This window comes from Tamandua tetradactyla, chromosome 3 (assembly GCF_023851605.1).
Source record: "Tamandua tetradactyla isolate mTamTet1 chromosome 3, mTamTet1.pri, whole genome shotgun sequence".
Taxonomy (NCBI): Eukaryota; Metazoa; Chordata; class Mammalia; order Pilosa; family Myrmecophagidae; genus Tamandua; species Tamandua tetradactyla.
Window position 1 is genome coordinate 136681835 of NC_135329.1, and position 17068 is coordinate 136698902.

The 17068-nt window shown below is 40.4% G+C and overlaps 1 protein-coding gene and 1 long non-coding RNA gene across 2 annotated transcripts in view; one reads left to right on the forward strand and one right to left on the reverse strand.

The window, feature by feature from the left end:
• Window positions 1-1960: 1960 nt before the first annotated feature.
• The window catches only part of LOC143676362 (uncharacterized), a 38106-nt gene continuing 22998 nt past the window's right edge, over window positions 1961-17068 (forward strand). Inside the window, exon 1 of the long non-coding RNA XR_013172035.1 lies at window positions 1961-1984. This is a non-coding gene — a long non-coding RNA (uncharacterized LOC143676362). The remainder of the gene's footprint in view (window positions 1985-17068) is intronic.
• On the reverse strand, window positions 6979-12039 carry TRIM52 (tripartite motif containing 52). Its single transcript, XM_077154039.1, has 2 exons — window positions 11973-12039; window positions 6979-11862 (listed from the first exon to the last, which is right to left on the reverse strand). The coding sequence occupies exon 2, from the start codon at window positions 11660-11662 to the stop codon at window positions 10853-10855; it is 810 nt and encodes a 269-aa protein (XP_077010154.1). The 5' UTR covers window positions 11663-11862; window positions 11973-12039; the 3' UTR covers window positions 6979-10852.

Genomic DNA, 17068 nt, shown 5'->3' on the forward strand with positions numbered 1-17068 from the left:
ATGAGTATAGTTTTAGAATGAGTTATTATAAGCAGAAAACATCCAATCGTGCAGGGTGAGGTGAGGACGAGAGGTGTTGACAAGTACAGGGGTGACACAGAGATGAGAGAAAGGGTAGCGCCCATCACAAGTGGCGGTGGCTACTTCATATAGGGCTTCGATATCTAAGGCTAGCAGGTCAATTTGCTGCTGTAGGTTAAACAGGGCTTGGTGGGTTAGGGAATTGAGTCTTGCCTGTAAGGACAGGGCCGAGGCGGTGGAACTGGTAAGGTTATTTATGACAGAAGCGGAGGTGGAGGTTTGGGTGAGCGCGACGGCTGCCGTGACCGAAGCTGCAACAGAGGCGATGATGGCTGCAGAGATGGCGGTGGTGATCCCGAAGTCTCGCTTCGCGCGTGAGCTGAGCTGAGTGACGGAGCTGTCCATGGGTAGTGCAGGAGCGACCCACCTGGTCGCGTTGAGCGGGATCCACAGGAGTCTAGGTTGAAGTACTATGAAAACTACTGAGAAAGAGGTATTAAGGTAGTTAAACAGGTGACATGTGTCCGGGTGACTATAGTTTGAGCAGGAAAGGAAGTAGAACGGAGGGCTTAAGAAGACCGTGGAGGTGAGGTTTTCGGTGCCTAGAATATTAAACGCGTAAGAGTTCGTACCGATACTGAAAATAATAAGCAGGTTAGCACCTAGAGGAAGAAAATGAGCAGGTTAAAACACGCGATGATGCACAGGAAAATTATGGCAAGTAGGATTCTTTCGAAGAGGCTCCAATCCTTTGGAGCAACTGTTGTTGGGTAACGTAGGGACCGGTAAGCCCATAGCCGCTTTATATCTTCCTCACTGTGGGGAACCCACGGGAATGGACGCTGCGGGGATGGGGTGAGATTAATGGGGAAGAGCGCTGCCTGTGTCGGCGGCAGCGGCCGGACCGGGGGCCAGAGCTGCCCTGGACCCGAGGGGGGGTTGCCGCCTGTGGGATTGCAACAGGGCGGCCGGGGTGAACGAGATGGCGATAGCTCTGTGCACGGCCCTGCATAAGATGGTGGCGGGGGTGTGTAAAATGGTGGCTGCGCTTCCGGGAAGAAGGGGTTGGTGTTGCTAAGGGAAGGAGGACAGGCAGCCAGGGGAGGGGCAGAGGGTAGGGAGGGGGGGGCAGGACGTCCCGCCTCCGCGTCCTCAGGGAGGGTGGGGTAAAGGCTGCGGCCCTTTTCCGGTCTGGATGATGGGGAAGAAGGCGGAAGGGTGGAGTTAGTTTTTCCGCCCTGAGGCTCTCCGCCATAGTCCTGTAGGGGCAGGTGCCTCTCGAGTAATTCGAGGGAGAGGCTTCCCCAGCGGCCGCATTTACAGACTTGGATCCAAGAGTGCGGCTAGGGCGCACACCTGGGGGACCTGGCTTTTAGAGAGAGATTGACCCATAACAGAATTTAGAGGGGACTACTCACTGCTTGTAGAACCTAGGACTGCGTTTATTTAGCAGGAGAGTCTAGTAGGCTTACCTTGGTTCAGAAGAGAGGTCCTAGGATCTCCAGTGTCCAGTCAGCGACGGAAGTGTAGAGGGTCCCTGTTCGGGCGCCACTTGCCGCTGATAGCTTCAGCCGGGCCGCGCGACCGGTACACTGGGTGGGTTTGGGGTGAGCTCGCGGGAATTAACCTGGGTAAGCTGGAGCCGGCGCTTTCCCCAGCCGGCGGTCGCGAGAAGTCTTCACTGAGGCCAGATTCGGGTTTTAAGCTTTTATTGTTACACTCCGGGATGGGCCACCCGGGAACCCGAGGAGTGAGACGTCTGGGGTCCGAAGACCCCAGGGCTCGGACGACCCAGAGCGGGGTAAGCGTGGGGCTTAAGTACTCTCGGGGAGGGGTGGAGTCTTGGGCACACACGTCAGGAAGGGACAGCCAATCACACAAGGCAGGAGGCAGTTGCTAGGCTGAGGGCTTAGGTTAGGTATAGAGGAGTGAAGAGAATAACAGGAAGGCTTGCGGTTTAGTGGTGAGCTACGGAAATGGGCGGTCTACAACAAGAGGGGGAAGGGGGGAACACAGAGGGGGGTTACAGGTATGGAGGGCAGAGAGTGAATGTAGAGAGGGAGAGAAGGATTAAAACATTTTAAGCATGGCTAGGCTCCAGTCCCTGAGAAATATGCCACAATGTTCCTCCAGAAGTAAGGTTCTTTAATATTTCTTCTGATTTTCTGAAATATCTTTTCGATAAATCCTCTTTTCAATGATTTATTTTTGTGCACTTAGTCTACTTTGAAGATTTGCTGTCTTCCCAGAGAGTTAAAACTTTTTGGATCAACTATGGATGCCTTAACTAAGACTATCTAAATTTCTTTCCTCATTTCCAAAGAAAGGAGTATGAGACATTTGCAGATGAATTCTTGTTTCCTCATTTTTCTCACTGCAAAAGTGGAGCCTATCAAACAAAATTTTTTAAATTAGGATATAGCTGCCCTCTCCATCATCACACTACAGTCTCTCCAGCACACAGCAAGTTTAAACCTAGCTACATTTGTTTTCTGAGAAATGCTTTTGTATAAACTCAAGGAAACCATCCACAACAGCCTCAACCCCAACCCAAAGATGGGAATATAAACTTATAATTCTCAACCGAAATACTTCAACATAAAAGAAAGTGATACCTGTATTGTAAGGGTCACAAAGAGATTCACTTCAATAGCACTGAAGGATCATGTTGAGAGTTCAATAGAGCTTTTCTATTTATAAAACATAGTTTATAACTTTTCTGACTCTAGTTTATTCAGAGATGCATATAATAATAACACATTAAAAGCAATAAAATATAAGCTGTTTTCCCTTTAACATTCTATTTTTTGTTGATTTTCATAATCATGAACCCTGAGAACTATAAATAATGAAAGGTTATACAATATTGTTTTTAAAACTTTTTGTTGAATAGTATTACTTTTATATATCTATAATATTTTTTCTTGAAAATCTGCTTTCCATTTTTATTTTGTCTTCAACACTTTGAATATAACATAGCTCATTACTTAAGTGGAATTCATCACGACATTTTCTTGAGCATCTACCTAAACTTCCAGTGGATCAAGTCATATTACAAAAAATTAATGTACTAGAAGTTACAGTGGTTAATAGAGATACCATGATGAACATGATTTTTTCCTTACTTGCAAAGTTTTAACTCTCTGGGAAGACAGCAGAATCTGAAACAGAGGTAGAGTCAGGAGATGGACAAGCCAAACTTTGAAAGAAATAATTGGAATATACGAGCAAGGTGCAGCATTGACACAGAAGTTTACTCTATCTGAGAACAGGCAGTTAACTTATGACACACTGGTTGACTCCATCTGAGAATAGGCAGTAATGGTGATTTCACAGAGGCATTGACATGTGGGCTGGGGCAGAAAAGATAACTTGACAGTTCAATAAACTCCAAAGAGGAGAAAAGCCTGGGGTGGTTTAGAGGAGAGGTGGTAGGTGGAAGTATTGGTGGGAGGTGGGAGTGGGGTAAAGAACTCAGGATTGCAGAAGATACCATGTTTAGAGGTATGGGGTGGGTCACTATTCTTTAAAAGGAGCATTGTCTCTCCAGACAGCTGTCTACATGAATTATTGAGAAAAGCTTGCTGAAAGAACCTTGGAATTTTCCTGGGACTTATTCATTGTCAAATCCATGGACCCACTAGGATTCTGACATGTTGTAACTGGGCTTACCCAGCACCTTATCCCAGTCTGCAACTTCTCTACTCCAAGTTCCTCCACGGGCTTTTTCTTTTTTTGCAGTTTGGGAAGGGGATGTGGGGTGGAATGGGGCTGGGGATCTAGCCTATCTTATCTTTGGCATCAAAAATTGTCTCTTCCTCTCAAAGTAACTCTTGTGAGACCTGCCCAATTAAAATTTAGCTTCAGTGCTATCCTTCCCTACTTTTTCCTCCATCTTTCCATCCTTTCTCTCCTTTCTCACTTCCTTCCTCTCACCCTCCCTTCCCTCTGTCCTCCCTTCCTGAGTATCTGTTATGTGCAAGAAACTGCTTGGGGCAGGACATAAAATGATGAATCAGACCCCAGTCTCTGTGTTTACTAAGCCCAATCAGGGCACAGAGAGATGCCTGGATTATCCCCAGTGTCATCCCCCCCGAGTTTGCATTTGAAAAGAAAAGACTTTATCTTGTGAGGATTCTAAGTTGTTTACTTGCAGTTGCTCCCTGCCCTGCACCCAAATGCACCATAGGCCACCTTGAGTTCACTGTGGGTCACCACTGGGAACTAGCAAGCCCAGACTTCCTGATATCACACCGCCCCCTCCACAAAACCAAGGAGCAAAAGGGTGAATGCGGAGCAGGGCCCATTTCTCTTTACAATCATACTTTTATTCTTCACATCACCCCCACCACAGGGCTATGAAAGTATATCAAAATTAATTCAAAGGCTGTGAATGGAATTTTCAAAGCAAGGAGAAAACAAAACTTTGTGTTAAATATGAATTCTTTCAAGCTCTAAATTAAAGTACTTAAGAGGCTAACTGCTTGTTTTACTTTCCTGGCTACTAAAACAAATTCCATATAATGGGTTGGCTTTAAAAAAATGGAAATTTCTTAGTGCTTGGTTTTGAGGCTAGGAGAAGCTCAAAATTGAGGCACAGCAAAGCAATGCTTTCTTCCAGGAGACTATAGATAACTGTTAATGAGCCTTGGTCCTTCCTTGGCTTTTCTGTCACATGACAATGCACGTGAAGGGGTTTTCTCCCTTCTCTTCTGGTTTCCATTAACTTTCAGCTTCTGGCTGCACCTCCATCCCCACCCTCATGGCTTTTTTCTCTGTCTGAATTTCATTCTGCTTAGAAAGGACTCCAGTAATCCAGATTCCAACCTGAATCAGTTAGGCCACCCTTAATGATGCAATATCTTTAAGAGATAATATTTCCAATGGATCCACATCCACAGGGACAGGGGTTGGGACATGAACATACCTTTTGTGGGAGAAATGATTCAGTCCCCAACACTGCTCTTCCCAGACGCACACTAAATCCCTCACCGAGTTCCCCTTTTCCTCATGTCTATGCTCAGGTCTAGACTCCTTTGGCTTTACCCAGTAATTTCCCAGTTTCACTCACTTATTTGTCAATTTGGCCCAGCCCCATTGACATTTGGAGTTACAAACTGTTCTCTACATGAATATAAAAGAAGAGGATTTTTTAAATTGTTCCAAAACTTGCAGGTTTACCTCATAGAGGACTATTTACATTATCACACTGAAACAATATTGGTTCTCTTTTATTACAAAGATCTATCTCTTTACCTATCTCTATCTCTCTCTTCAACTTGTGCTTCCCAGGCTTGCATAGCCTTACACATCTATATGGTATTCATTCTTGGGATAGCTGCTCCTTTACCAATATATAGATCAGGAGGAAGCCTGAGTTCAATCCTTTTTATTTAATTAAAAAATATTTTTAGGGCAGTATGATAGTGGCTCAGTGGCAGAATTCTCGCCTGCCATGCCGGAGACCGGAGTTCGATTCCTGGTGCCGACCCATGCAAAAAAATAAAATAAGATAAGATAATTATAGACTCACAGGATGTTGTAAAACAGTATGTAGAGATCCTGTGAAGACTTCAATCAGCTTTTTCAATCACTACTCCATTTTCCTTTTTAAAGGTTTTTATTTTAGTAACATCTATACAGTCTAAAATTTTCCATTTTAACCACATTCAAATACAGAATTCAGTGATGTTAATTATATTACAATATTGTGCTACCATCACCATCCATTACCAAAACATTTCCATCACCCCAAACAAAAATTCTGTACCAATTAAACATTAACTCATTCTCTACTTCCTCTCCATTCTTTGTGAAATTGCAGTCTAGTTTCTGATTCTATGAATTTGCTTTTTCTAATTATTTCATACCAGTGAAATCATACACTATTTGTCCTTTTATGTCTGATATTTCATTCAACATGACAGCTTCAAAGATCATCCATGTATTAGAATTTTGTTTGTTTTCATGGCTGAATAATACTGCAATAAATTTAAAAATCAGGAAGTTTTAGTTATTCTACTTCATTCTCCTTTCCAAAGATGGTTTTAGCTATTCTGGGCCCCTTAACCTTCCAAATAAATTTGATTGGCTTTTCCATTTCTGCAAAGAAGGGAATGGAATTTTGATCGGGATTGCATTCAACCTGTAAATTGCTTTGGGTAGGATTAACATTTTGGCAATATTTAGTCTTCCAATCGATGAACACAGAATGTCCTTCCTTTTCTTTAGGTCTTCTTTGATTTCTCAAAAAAATATTGTGTAATTTTTCACATATTAATCTTTTAAATCCTTCTTTTTTCCTTTATATCCTTGGTTACACTTTTTTTTAAGACATCTAACTCACTTATTTGCTATTATAAATATTTCCTTGTTCCATCTTCAGATTGTTTTGCATGTTGATCTTGTATCCTGACACTTTGCTGAATTTGTTTATTAGCTCTATAGATTTGTTAAAGATTTTTCAGGACTTTCTATAAGGATGATATTACCTGCAAATAGGGAAAGTTTCACTTCTTTCTTCCCAATTTGGATGCTTTTTATTTCTTTTTCTTGCCTGATTGCTCCAGCTAGAACATCCAATACAATTCTGAATAACAGTGGTGACAAATCAGTCTTTCACTACTGAGTATGATGTTAGCAGCAGACTTTTTATATATGGGCTATATGATGTTGAGGACATTTTCTTCTATTCCCTAGTTTTCTAAGCGTTTTTTGTTTGCTTGTTTGTTTTATCAAGAAACAGTGCTGCATTTTATCAAATTTCTTTTCCTGTCAAATGAAATGATCATGTGCTTTTTCCCCCTTCATTCTATTAAGATGGTCATTCTAGTTTGCTAGCTGCTGGAATGCAATATACCAGAAACATAATGGCTTATAAAAAGGGGAATTTAATAAGTTGCTAGTTTACAGTTCTAAGGCTGAGAAATGTCCCAATTAAAACAAGTCTATAGAAACGTCCAATCTAGGGCATCCAGGGAAAGATACTTTGGTTAAAGAAGGCCGATGAAGTTCAGGGTTTCTCTCTCAAGTGGAATAGCACATGGCAAACAGTCAAGAGTTTCTCTTGCATCTGGAATAGCACATGGCAATCACAGCATCATCTGCGAGCTTCTTCTCCCAGTTTCTTGTTTCATGAAGCTCCATGGGAGGGATTTTCCTTCTTCATCTCCAAAGGTCACTGGCTGGTGACTGGCTGGTGGACTCTGCTTCTCATGGCTATGTCGTTCTGCTCTGCTCTCTCTGAATCTCTTTCTCCAAAAGGTTTTCTCTTATAGGATTCCAGTAAACTAATCAAGATCCACCCCAATGGGTGGAGACATGCCTCCACCTAATCCAGTGTAACAACCACCCTTGATTAAATCACACTTGCAGGGGGATGATTTAATTACAGTTTCAAACATACAATGCTGAATAGGGATTAGAAGAAAGAGCTGCCTTTACAAAATGGGATTAGGATTACAACATGGCTTTTCTAGGGTACATACATCATTTCAAACCAGCACAATGGTGTATTACATTAATGGATTTTCTTATGTTGAACCACACTTATATGGTAGTATAATTCTTTAAATGTGCTCTTGGATTTGGATTGCTAGTATTTTATTGAGGATTTTTGCATTTATATTCATAAGAGACATAAGTCTGTAATTCCCTATTCTTGTGATATCTTCATCTGGTTTTGGTATTTGGCATTTTCTATGATGTTGGCCTCATAGAATGAGTTAGGTAGTGATGCCTCCTCCTCAATTCTTTGGAAGAGTTTGAGAAGGATTGGTGTTAATTCTTCTTGGAAGGTTTGGTAGAATTTAACTGTGACATCAAGATAGTATTTCATGTATAAATCCTTTAAATCCTGAGCTTTTCTTTGTTGGGAGATTTTTTATTCTATCTCTTTACTTATAATTGGTCTGTTGAGATCTTCCATTTCTTCTGCAGTCCTTGTATGTTTTGTGTTTCTAGGAATTGTCCATTTCATCTAGGTTGTCTAATATGTTGGCATACAGCTGTTCATAGTATCCTCATATGATCCTTTTTATTTTTGTGGGGTCAGTAGTAATGTCCTCTATGCTGGTTTAAAACTATTATGTACACCAGAAAATCCATGTTCTTTTAATCCAATCTTTCGGGGGCAGACCTATTGTTGGGTAGAGCCTTTTGATTAGGTTTTTTTCCATGAAGATGTGACCCACCCAATTCAAGGGGGTCTTAACTCTTTTACTGGTGCCCTCTTTGAAGAGAATAAAAGGCAGAAAACAGAGAAAGCTCAGAGGCAATACAGAAAGCAGAGAGATGATACACTTGGCGACAGAAAATGCTAAGAGATGAAATCCAGAGTTTGCTCTGGGAAGCAAAGGACCCAGACATGTAAACTGCCCCAGGAAAGGCTAGAAGGACCCACAGAAACTGAAAGAGCCATTTTGGAAACCACATCAGAAGAGAACAGCCAGCAAACATCACCATGTGACTTCCTATGTGGCAGAGAAACTCTGGACACAATCGGCCTTTCTTGACAGACGGTATCCTCTTGTTAATGTCTTAACTTGGACATTTTCACGGCTTTAGAACTGCAAATTTGTAATCTAATAAATCCCCCTTATAAAAATCAATCCATTTCTGGTATATTGTATTCCAGCAGAATTAGCAAGCCAAAACATCCTCCCTTTTCATTTCTGATTTTAATTATGTCCTCTCTCTTTTTTTCTTTGTCAGTTTGGCTAAAGGTCTGTCAATTTTATTGACCTTTTCAAAGAACCAACTTTTAGTTTACTAATTCTATTGTTTCTTTTTTAATTATCTCTTTTTTTTTTTTTTTCCTGCTCTAATCTTTGTTAAATTCTTCCTTCTGCCCACTTTGGGTTTAGTTTGCTGTTATTTTTTTGAGTATTTCCAAATGTGCAATTAGGTCTTTGATATGACCTCTTCTTTGTTTTTTTAACGTAAGCATTCAGAGCTACAAATTTCCCTCTGAGCACTGTCTTTTCTACATCTTTTTTTTTTTAAGAAGGGAAAATACTTATTCAGATGATATGATAATCATGTCACTATTAAACCAGTTTTCTAGCCAGAACATGTTTTTCCTAGGTGATGTACAAGATGCAACAGAACAGAAACTGTTTCAATAGCAACCTTGCACTGTTTTCTCCCAATAGCTAGATAAACAAACAAACAAAAAACAACTTTTAAGACAGAGGAAAATGGCACAATGAATAGAATAAAGCTAGAGTATTTATATGGAAGTTGAATGCCACCAAAATCAAACTTGAGTACCACAAAATCTTCTTGAATTCATCCAGTGAGGACTGAACATCAATGTGAAACACATTCCTCTCAAAAGTTACCACAGGTAAGCTTTAAGAATAAGGTCAGAAACACATCACCCACAATAATTCTGAATATTTCACTTTTTTCTTTGTAATAACATTCACAAATCTAGCTCTCAAAAGACTGGCCATGTTAAGAAAACTAGAAATTATTGGCACCTGTTTTCTCCCTCTATAGCTGGATTTTTCGCAAAGTTTGCTTGATGTATTTCTTAATGTTGGTATTTGCCCCTTGACATTTCAAGATCAACTTATTTTAAGCTTCAACATGTTAAACTCTGCTGAAAGTTTTACTTTTTAAAGTGTTTAAAGTATGTATTATTTTTCATTGGTGTCAGAATCAGAGTTGTTACATCTATAAATTCAATTGAGTGCAATTCTCTTTGACAACTAAGGAGTCTCAGTATGTTACTGAAAAACACTCTGAATGGGGCTCTCAAATCTTCAAAAAGTAAGGCAAACAAACTGGGGTAGAACTCACTGTTTTTTACACAGGACTGTGCTGACAGCAAAGCTAAAAATTATGGGCAGAGTTTAATAGTTGATATTTATAGTAATTGCTGTAATACATCCTAAACATCAATTTTCTTCAATTTTTGCCTAAAACCCAGAATTAAAACAGAACGTTATTGTAGCACTGACAATGTATACTCTTGTAATTCTTGCCCCAACTTGCTTCATTTGATGCAGCTTCAAAAATACTGTCTTTAATATTCAAGTACTAGGCTCATGAAAATAGCACTTTCACAGTTTTAATCAATAGATAATGCCAGCTAATAGCGAAGAAGGATGAGCTGATTTTTTTCTGAATTTGAAGTTTGATATGCTCAGTCATCAATTCAGAGATAAGTCTGAAGAAGTAGAAAAAGAAAAGAAGTAGAAAAAAACACTCTGGAATTACTCAATTTCCTCTCAAGGTTTGCGGCAGAACTTGGAAAGCAAGGTTTCACCAGTTCCTCAACTTTTTTTCTCATCTATAATTAAAAGAGCTGTTTAATATTAAACTTTCAATGCCTTTGAAGATTCCTGCCTAACATTGTCCAATTTGAAAAGCTGCAGACAATTGTGCTTTCCAGAACACTGCTTTTTTTTAATGGCATGAATTTAACAGTATTTGTCATGGTGTCGCTGCCCAATACTTTCAGATAACCCAAATGAAGAAGTCATCCCTATCTTCTGCATCATAACGTGTATACTTGATAAAAACATTCAACAGGTTTTTGATTGACATCTTCAGCTACCTCAAAGGAGAAAAGAGAAAACCAAGGAATACTGATGATGAAAGCATCTGGTCTCTCTTGCAGAGCAATGAATGATTTTACTGGTAGCTGGTGGGTGGCAAGGCAATAGAAGCAGCCAATTATGCCTGAACTCCAATAAGTGAAATCTTTGTTCATTTTATTTTTTATGCAGTCAACTGCCACCTAAAACCTAACAGCATTTAATGGTGCCCTGGGTCACAACTAAATGATTTTACTTTCATAATCCCCCAAATCTAGCTTGCAGAATCAAGGCAAACTCTGGTACTCCTGCCCCACCTCCTCCAATGGCACCACGCTGTGCTCTTTGTGGCTCCTGGATTCCCGACACACCACACAGATGGCCTCTTTGTCCACTTCACAGAAGAGTTTGAGGGCTTCCTGGTGTTTGGAGCAGATGTTTTGCTCATGACTTTGGCTCTCTCTACAAGGAGTGTGGCACATCTGGCGAATTATCTGGACCATGTTGGACAGCTGCAAGTTGGGGCGAAAGCTGCGACGGGTAAAACTCTTGCGACACTGCGGGCAAGCGAACTGCTGCCGAGGAGGAGGCAGGTGCATATCAGGATCCAGCGCTTCATCCTCGTTCTCACTGAATTCTTCCAATCTCTCCTCTTCTGGGTAGACGTAAATTCTCAGGTTATACCTCAAGCCTCCTGGATAATCTTCCTCCTCTTCTTCGTCCTGATTCCACTCATAATCCATGTTTTCCCAATTTCTGATGTTGCCGCCGCCGACCCTGAGTTCATCATCTTCTTGGTCCTGGAACTCCTCCTCGTCAGCATTCCCCCTATACAAAACCTCTCGGACGGAGTTGCCCCATTCGCCAATGGCCCCCTCGGCCTCGGCGTCCTCTTCCTCCCACTCATCTTCTTCCTCATCTGTGTCCTCGTCTCTGTCCTCATCCTCCTGGCCCCACAGCTGGGTCACACACCCTCGACAGAAGTTGTGCCCACACCTGATGGACACAGGATCCTTGAAGAAATCCAGGCAGATGGCACACGTTGCTTCCTCTTGAAGTGTCTGCATGGGGGTGGGAGCAGTGGCATAGTCAGCCATCTTAATGAGCTGTCAGCGGTGTCGATTCGTCAGCCCAGAGGTGAGAAGCGGGGACGTCCTGTGGACCTGCCTCCAAACTATGTAGGGGACCCAAGGGTGTCCTCGAACCTGCTGTTCCTCAGGCTGGCAGAGCAGCCTGACTCCTCTCTCTCAGCTCTTCTCAGCCTGAGGCGCGGGGACCTTATTCAGTACAAAGGAGCCTTGGGAGAAAAGAGGGCAGAATCAGACTGCGGCCCCCACGTCCCTTCAAGAGTCCGCGTGCAAACCCCTATCCCGTCACGTTTCTAGTACGCCTCCGGGTTTGCCCTACCTGGGGTGCCAAGGAGCGGGAAGCGTCTTTCTCAGGAGCCCACACGCTTCACCCCGCCGGAAGCGAGCGGAAGTGAATGGGAGGCGCTCTAGCCCGTGCTCAGCAAGCGCGGGCCACATCTCTATGGTTACCCCAGGAGACACTCTGTTCAGAGCCCTCACCGCTCTCCCAGCTGCGGGGTAGGGAACACTGGCTGGTGGGGATGGGCAGGGCGGGCGCAGAGCTGGGAAGAGTTTTGGTTTATGCCATTTGCTTTTTACTTCTTTAACCTGACAAACAAACACCGAGGGCCCAGCCGCTGCTCAATAGAGAAGGCTACCGGAAATGGACCAAAAACCGCAGGGAGTGCCAAGCTCTGGTGTTCTGGAGTGCCCCCATCTCTGGTCAAAGTTTTGATATGTTGTGTTTTCATTTTTATTCAACTCAAGATATTTACTAATTTTCATTGTAATTTCTTCTTTGACCCACTGATTGTTTAATTGTGCTAACTTCCATATATTTGTGACTTTTCCAGATCTTTGTTATTGATTTCCACCTTCTTTCCGTTGTGATCAGAGAAAATGCCTTGTATAGTTTCAGTCTTTTAAAATGGTTTGAGATTTGTTTTGTGACCTAACGTGTATGTCCTGGGGAATGGTCTGTGTGCACTGAGAAGACATTGTTTTGGAGTGCAGTGTTCTGTAAACATCTGTTTCGGCTAGTTTGCATCATAGTTTTAAAATTATCTGTTTCTTTATTGATCTTCTGTATAGATGTTCTATGCATTTATGAAAATCGTGTATTTAAGTACCAACTATTACTGTAGAGGTGTCTGTTTCTCCCTTCAGTTTTGCCAATGTTTGCCTCATATATTTTGGGGGACTGTGGTGCATAAATGTTTATGGTTGTTATTTCTTCCCAGTGGATTGACCCTTTTATTGATATATAGTGTCCTACTTTGTCTCTTTTAGTAGTTTTTTTTTAATTTACATTCTATTTTGTCCCACGTTAGTATAGCTCCCCCAGCTGTCTTTTGGTTACTATTTGCATGGAATATTTTATCCAACCTTTCACTTTCAGTGAGTTTGCATCTTTGGTTCTAAAATGAGTATCTTGTAAAGAACATATAGTTGGATCATGCTTTTTAAGTTTTTGTTTTTGTTTTTTTGCATGGCCAGTCACTGGGAATCAAATCTGGGTCTCCAGCATGACAGGCGAGAACTCTGCCTGCTGAGCCACCATGGACTACTGATCATGTTTTTTTAATCCATTTTGCTAATCTGTGTCTTTTGATTGGAGAATTTAGTCAACTAACATTCAGAAATGTAACTGATAAGGCAGGACTTACTTCAGGCATTTTTCCTTTTTTTTGTCTCTCTTTTCCTTTATTGCAGCCATCTTTTGTGTATAGTTGATCTTCTGTGATATAACTGATTGATCTTTTTCTCGTTTTCATTTCTGTGTATTTCAAAATTACTTTCTTGGTAATTACCCTGAGTTTTGTATAAACACCCTAAGTTTATAACCTACTAGTTTGAAAAGATACTAATTTAACTTCAATAGCATGCATACTCTCTGTACCATATCCCTTCCATTCCCCTCTTTATATTGTTTTTGTCACATATTACATCTTTATAATGTCCTTTACAAGGAAATATGGTTATTTCTTGTTCAAGTGTATTCTAACTCTTATAAGAAATAAAGATTAGAGGTATATACTGAGGATTCAGTACTGTTGAGCTTTGCACTTACCCATACAGTTACCTTTATTGAAGGTCTTCACTTCTTTATGTTACTCCAAGCCACTTTCTCCTAGCTTTTCCTTTTAAACTGAAGAACTCCCTTTAACAATTCTTGTAGAGCAGGTATTTTCATGATGAATTTTCTTAGTTTTGTTCTTTTTAATCTTTGAATGGCTTATATTTTTCCTCATTTATAAGGGAAAGTTTGGCTAAAAAATAATTTTTGACTGGCAGTTTTCTCTATTAAATTTGAAATACCACTGTCTTATTACCTCCGTGGTTAATGTTGAGACATTGTCACTTAGTTTTATTGAGGATCCCTTGTATGTGACAAATTGTTTTTCTCTTATTGCTTTCTAAATTTTGTGTTCTTCTTTGGCATTTGACCTTCTTTTTATTGTCTTGGGACAGGCCTGTTAGGGGTTATTTTGTTTGGAGTATGTTGTGCTTCTTAAACATGTATATTTATGTCTTTTTAAGAGTTGGGAAATTTTTAACCATTATTTCCTCAAATATTCTTTCTGCCTCTATTCCCTTTGCTTCTACTTCTGGGACTCTGATGGTATATATTTGGGTATGCTATTACACAGGCTCCATAGTTTTTTTATATTCTTTTCTCTATCTGTTCTTCCAACTGCATAATTTCAATTATCTTGTCTTCTGGTTTGCTAATTCTTTTTTCTGCCTGTCTACCTCTGCTGGTCTGTTGTATGTCTCTAGTGTATTTTTTTTTTAACTTTTTTTATTAATTAAAAAAATTAACGAACAAAACATTTAGAAATCATTCCATTCTACATATATAATCAGTAATTCTCAATATCATCACGTAGTTGCATATTCATCATTTCTTAGTACATTTGCATTGATTTAGAAAAAGAAATAAAAAGACAACAGAAAAAGAAATAAAATGATAATAGAGAAAAAAACTATACGTACCCTACCCCTTACCCCTCGCTTTCATATACCAGTATTTCAAACTGAATTTATTTTAACATTTGTTCCCCCTATTATTTATTTTTATTCCATATGTTCTACTCTTCTGTTGATATAGTAGCTAAAAGGAGCATCAGACATAAGGTTTTCACATTCACAGAGTCTCATTGTGAAAGCTATATCATTGTTCAATCATCATCAAGAAACATGGCTACTGGAACACAGCACTACATTTTCAGGCAATTCCCTCCAGCCTCTCCACTACATCTTGAACAACAAGGTGATATCTACTTAATGCATAAGAATAACCTCCAGTATAACCTCTCGACTCTATTTGGAATCCTCAGCCATTGACACTTTGTCTCATTTTACTCTTCCCCCTTTGGTCAAGAAGGTTCTCTCAGTCTCTTGATGTTAATTCTCCACTCATTCTAGGGTTTTTCTCAGTCCTTTGATGCTGAGTCTCAGCTCATTCCAGGATCTTTGTCCCACGTTGCCAGGAAGGTCCACAACCCGGGGAGTCATGTCCCACGCAGAGAGGAGGAGGGTGGTGAGACTGCTCATCATATTGGCTGGAGAGAGAGGCCACATCTGAGCAACAAAAGAGGCTCTCTTGGGGGTGACCCTTAGGCCTAAATTTTAAGTAGACTTGACCTATCTTTTGTGGGGTTAAGTGTCATGTGAACAAACCCCAAGACTGGGGGCTCAGCCGATAGCTTTGGTTGTCCACACTACTCGTGAGAATATCAAGAATTCAACTTGGGGAAGTTGAATTTCTCCCCACTCTCACCATTGCCCAAGGGGGCTTGCAAATACTTTTCCAGTCACTGATCAAATCATCCTGGGATTCATTAGGGGATCACTCTGGACAAACCAACAAAATCTCATGTGCTACCTGAGATTCCAAGTACTTATGACATTCAGTCAAACTATCTACATGAGTTATATTAGGAAATGCTCTAGTAAAAATCTAAAATTTTGTAACAAATAAACATTTTTTTGCTTTAGTCTCACACATAAGGTGACATTTTAAAGTATTAGTTATCATCTATTTTCAGCACCCTGCAAAAATTACATTCCTTTATTCTTCCTCATGCAAAAACATTTTTAAAATTTGTACACTGTACATTTCACTATTGTTATACACTCTAGCATTCCTAGATTATTCCATCGCAATCTTTAACATCTATCTTTCTTTCTGATTTCATTTGTGTCCCCACCCCTCCTCCCTTTATCATTCTCACATTCAGTGAGAATGATAAAGTGGCTTCATTCAGTGTTTTAACATAATTACATTACACTTAGGTAGTATTGTGCTGTCCATTTCTGAATTTTTGTATCCAGTCCTGTTGCACAGTCCATATCCCTTCAGCTCCAATTACCCACTATCTTACCCTATTTCTATCTCCTGATGGTCTCTGTTACCAATGACATATTCACAGCTTATTCACAATTGTCGGTTCATATCAGTGAGACCATACAGTATTTGTCCTTTAGTTTTTGGCTAGTCTCACTCAGCATAAGGTTCTCTAGCTCCATCCATGTTGTTACATACTTCATAAGTTTATTCTGTCTTAGAGATACATAATATTCCATAATGTGTATATACCAGTTTGTTTAGCCACTCGTCTCTTGATGGACATTTTGGCTGTTTCCATCTCCTTGCAGTTGTAAATAATGCTGCTGTAAACATTGGTGTGCAAATGTCCATTTGTGTCTTTGCCCTTAAGTCCTCTGAGTTGACACCTAGCGATGGTATTGCTGGGTCATATGGCAATTCTATATTCAGCTTTTTGAGGAACCGCCAAACTGCCTTCACAGTGGTTGCACCATTTGACATTCCCACCAACAGTGGATAAGTCTCCACATCCTCTCCAGCACTTGTCATTTTATGTTTTGTTGATAATGGCCATTCTGGTGGGTGTGAGACGATATCTCATTGTGGTTTTGATTTGCATTTCTCTAATGGCCAGGGACATTGAGCATCTCTTCATGTGCCTTTTGACCATTTGTATTTCCTCTTCTGAGAAGTGTCTGTTCAAGTCTTTTGCCCATTTTGTAATTGGATTGGCTGTCTTTTTGTTGTTGAGTTGAACAATCTCTTTATAAATTCTGGATACTAGACTTTATCTGATATGTCGTTTCCAAATATTATCTCCCATTGTGAAGGCTTTCTTCTTTCTTAATGAAGTTCTTTGATGCACAAAAGTGTTTAATTTTGAGGAGCTCCCATTTATTTATTTATTTCTTCAGTGCTCTTGCTTTAGGTTTAAAGTCCATAAAACCACTTCCAATTGTAAGATTCATAAGATATCTCCCTACATTTTCCTCTAACTGTTCTATGGTCTTAGACCTAATGTTTAGATCTTTGATCCATTTTGAGTTAACTTTTGTATAGGGTGTGAGATATGGGTCCTCTTTCATTCTTTTGCATATGGATAT

Coding starts and splice junctions, on each gene's coding strand:
- TRIM52 (XM_077154039.1), bottom strand. CDS start 11,662: ATGGCTGACTATGCCACTGCTCCCACCCCCATGCAGACACTTCAAGAG.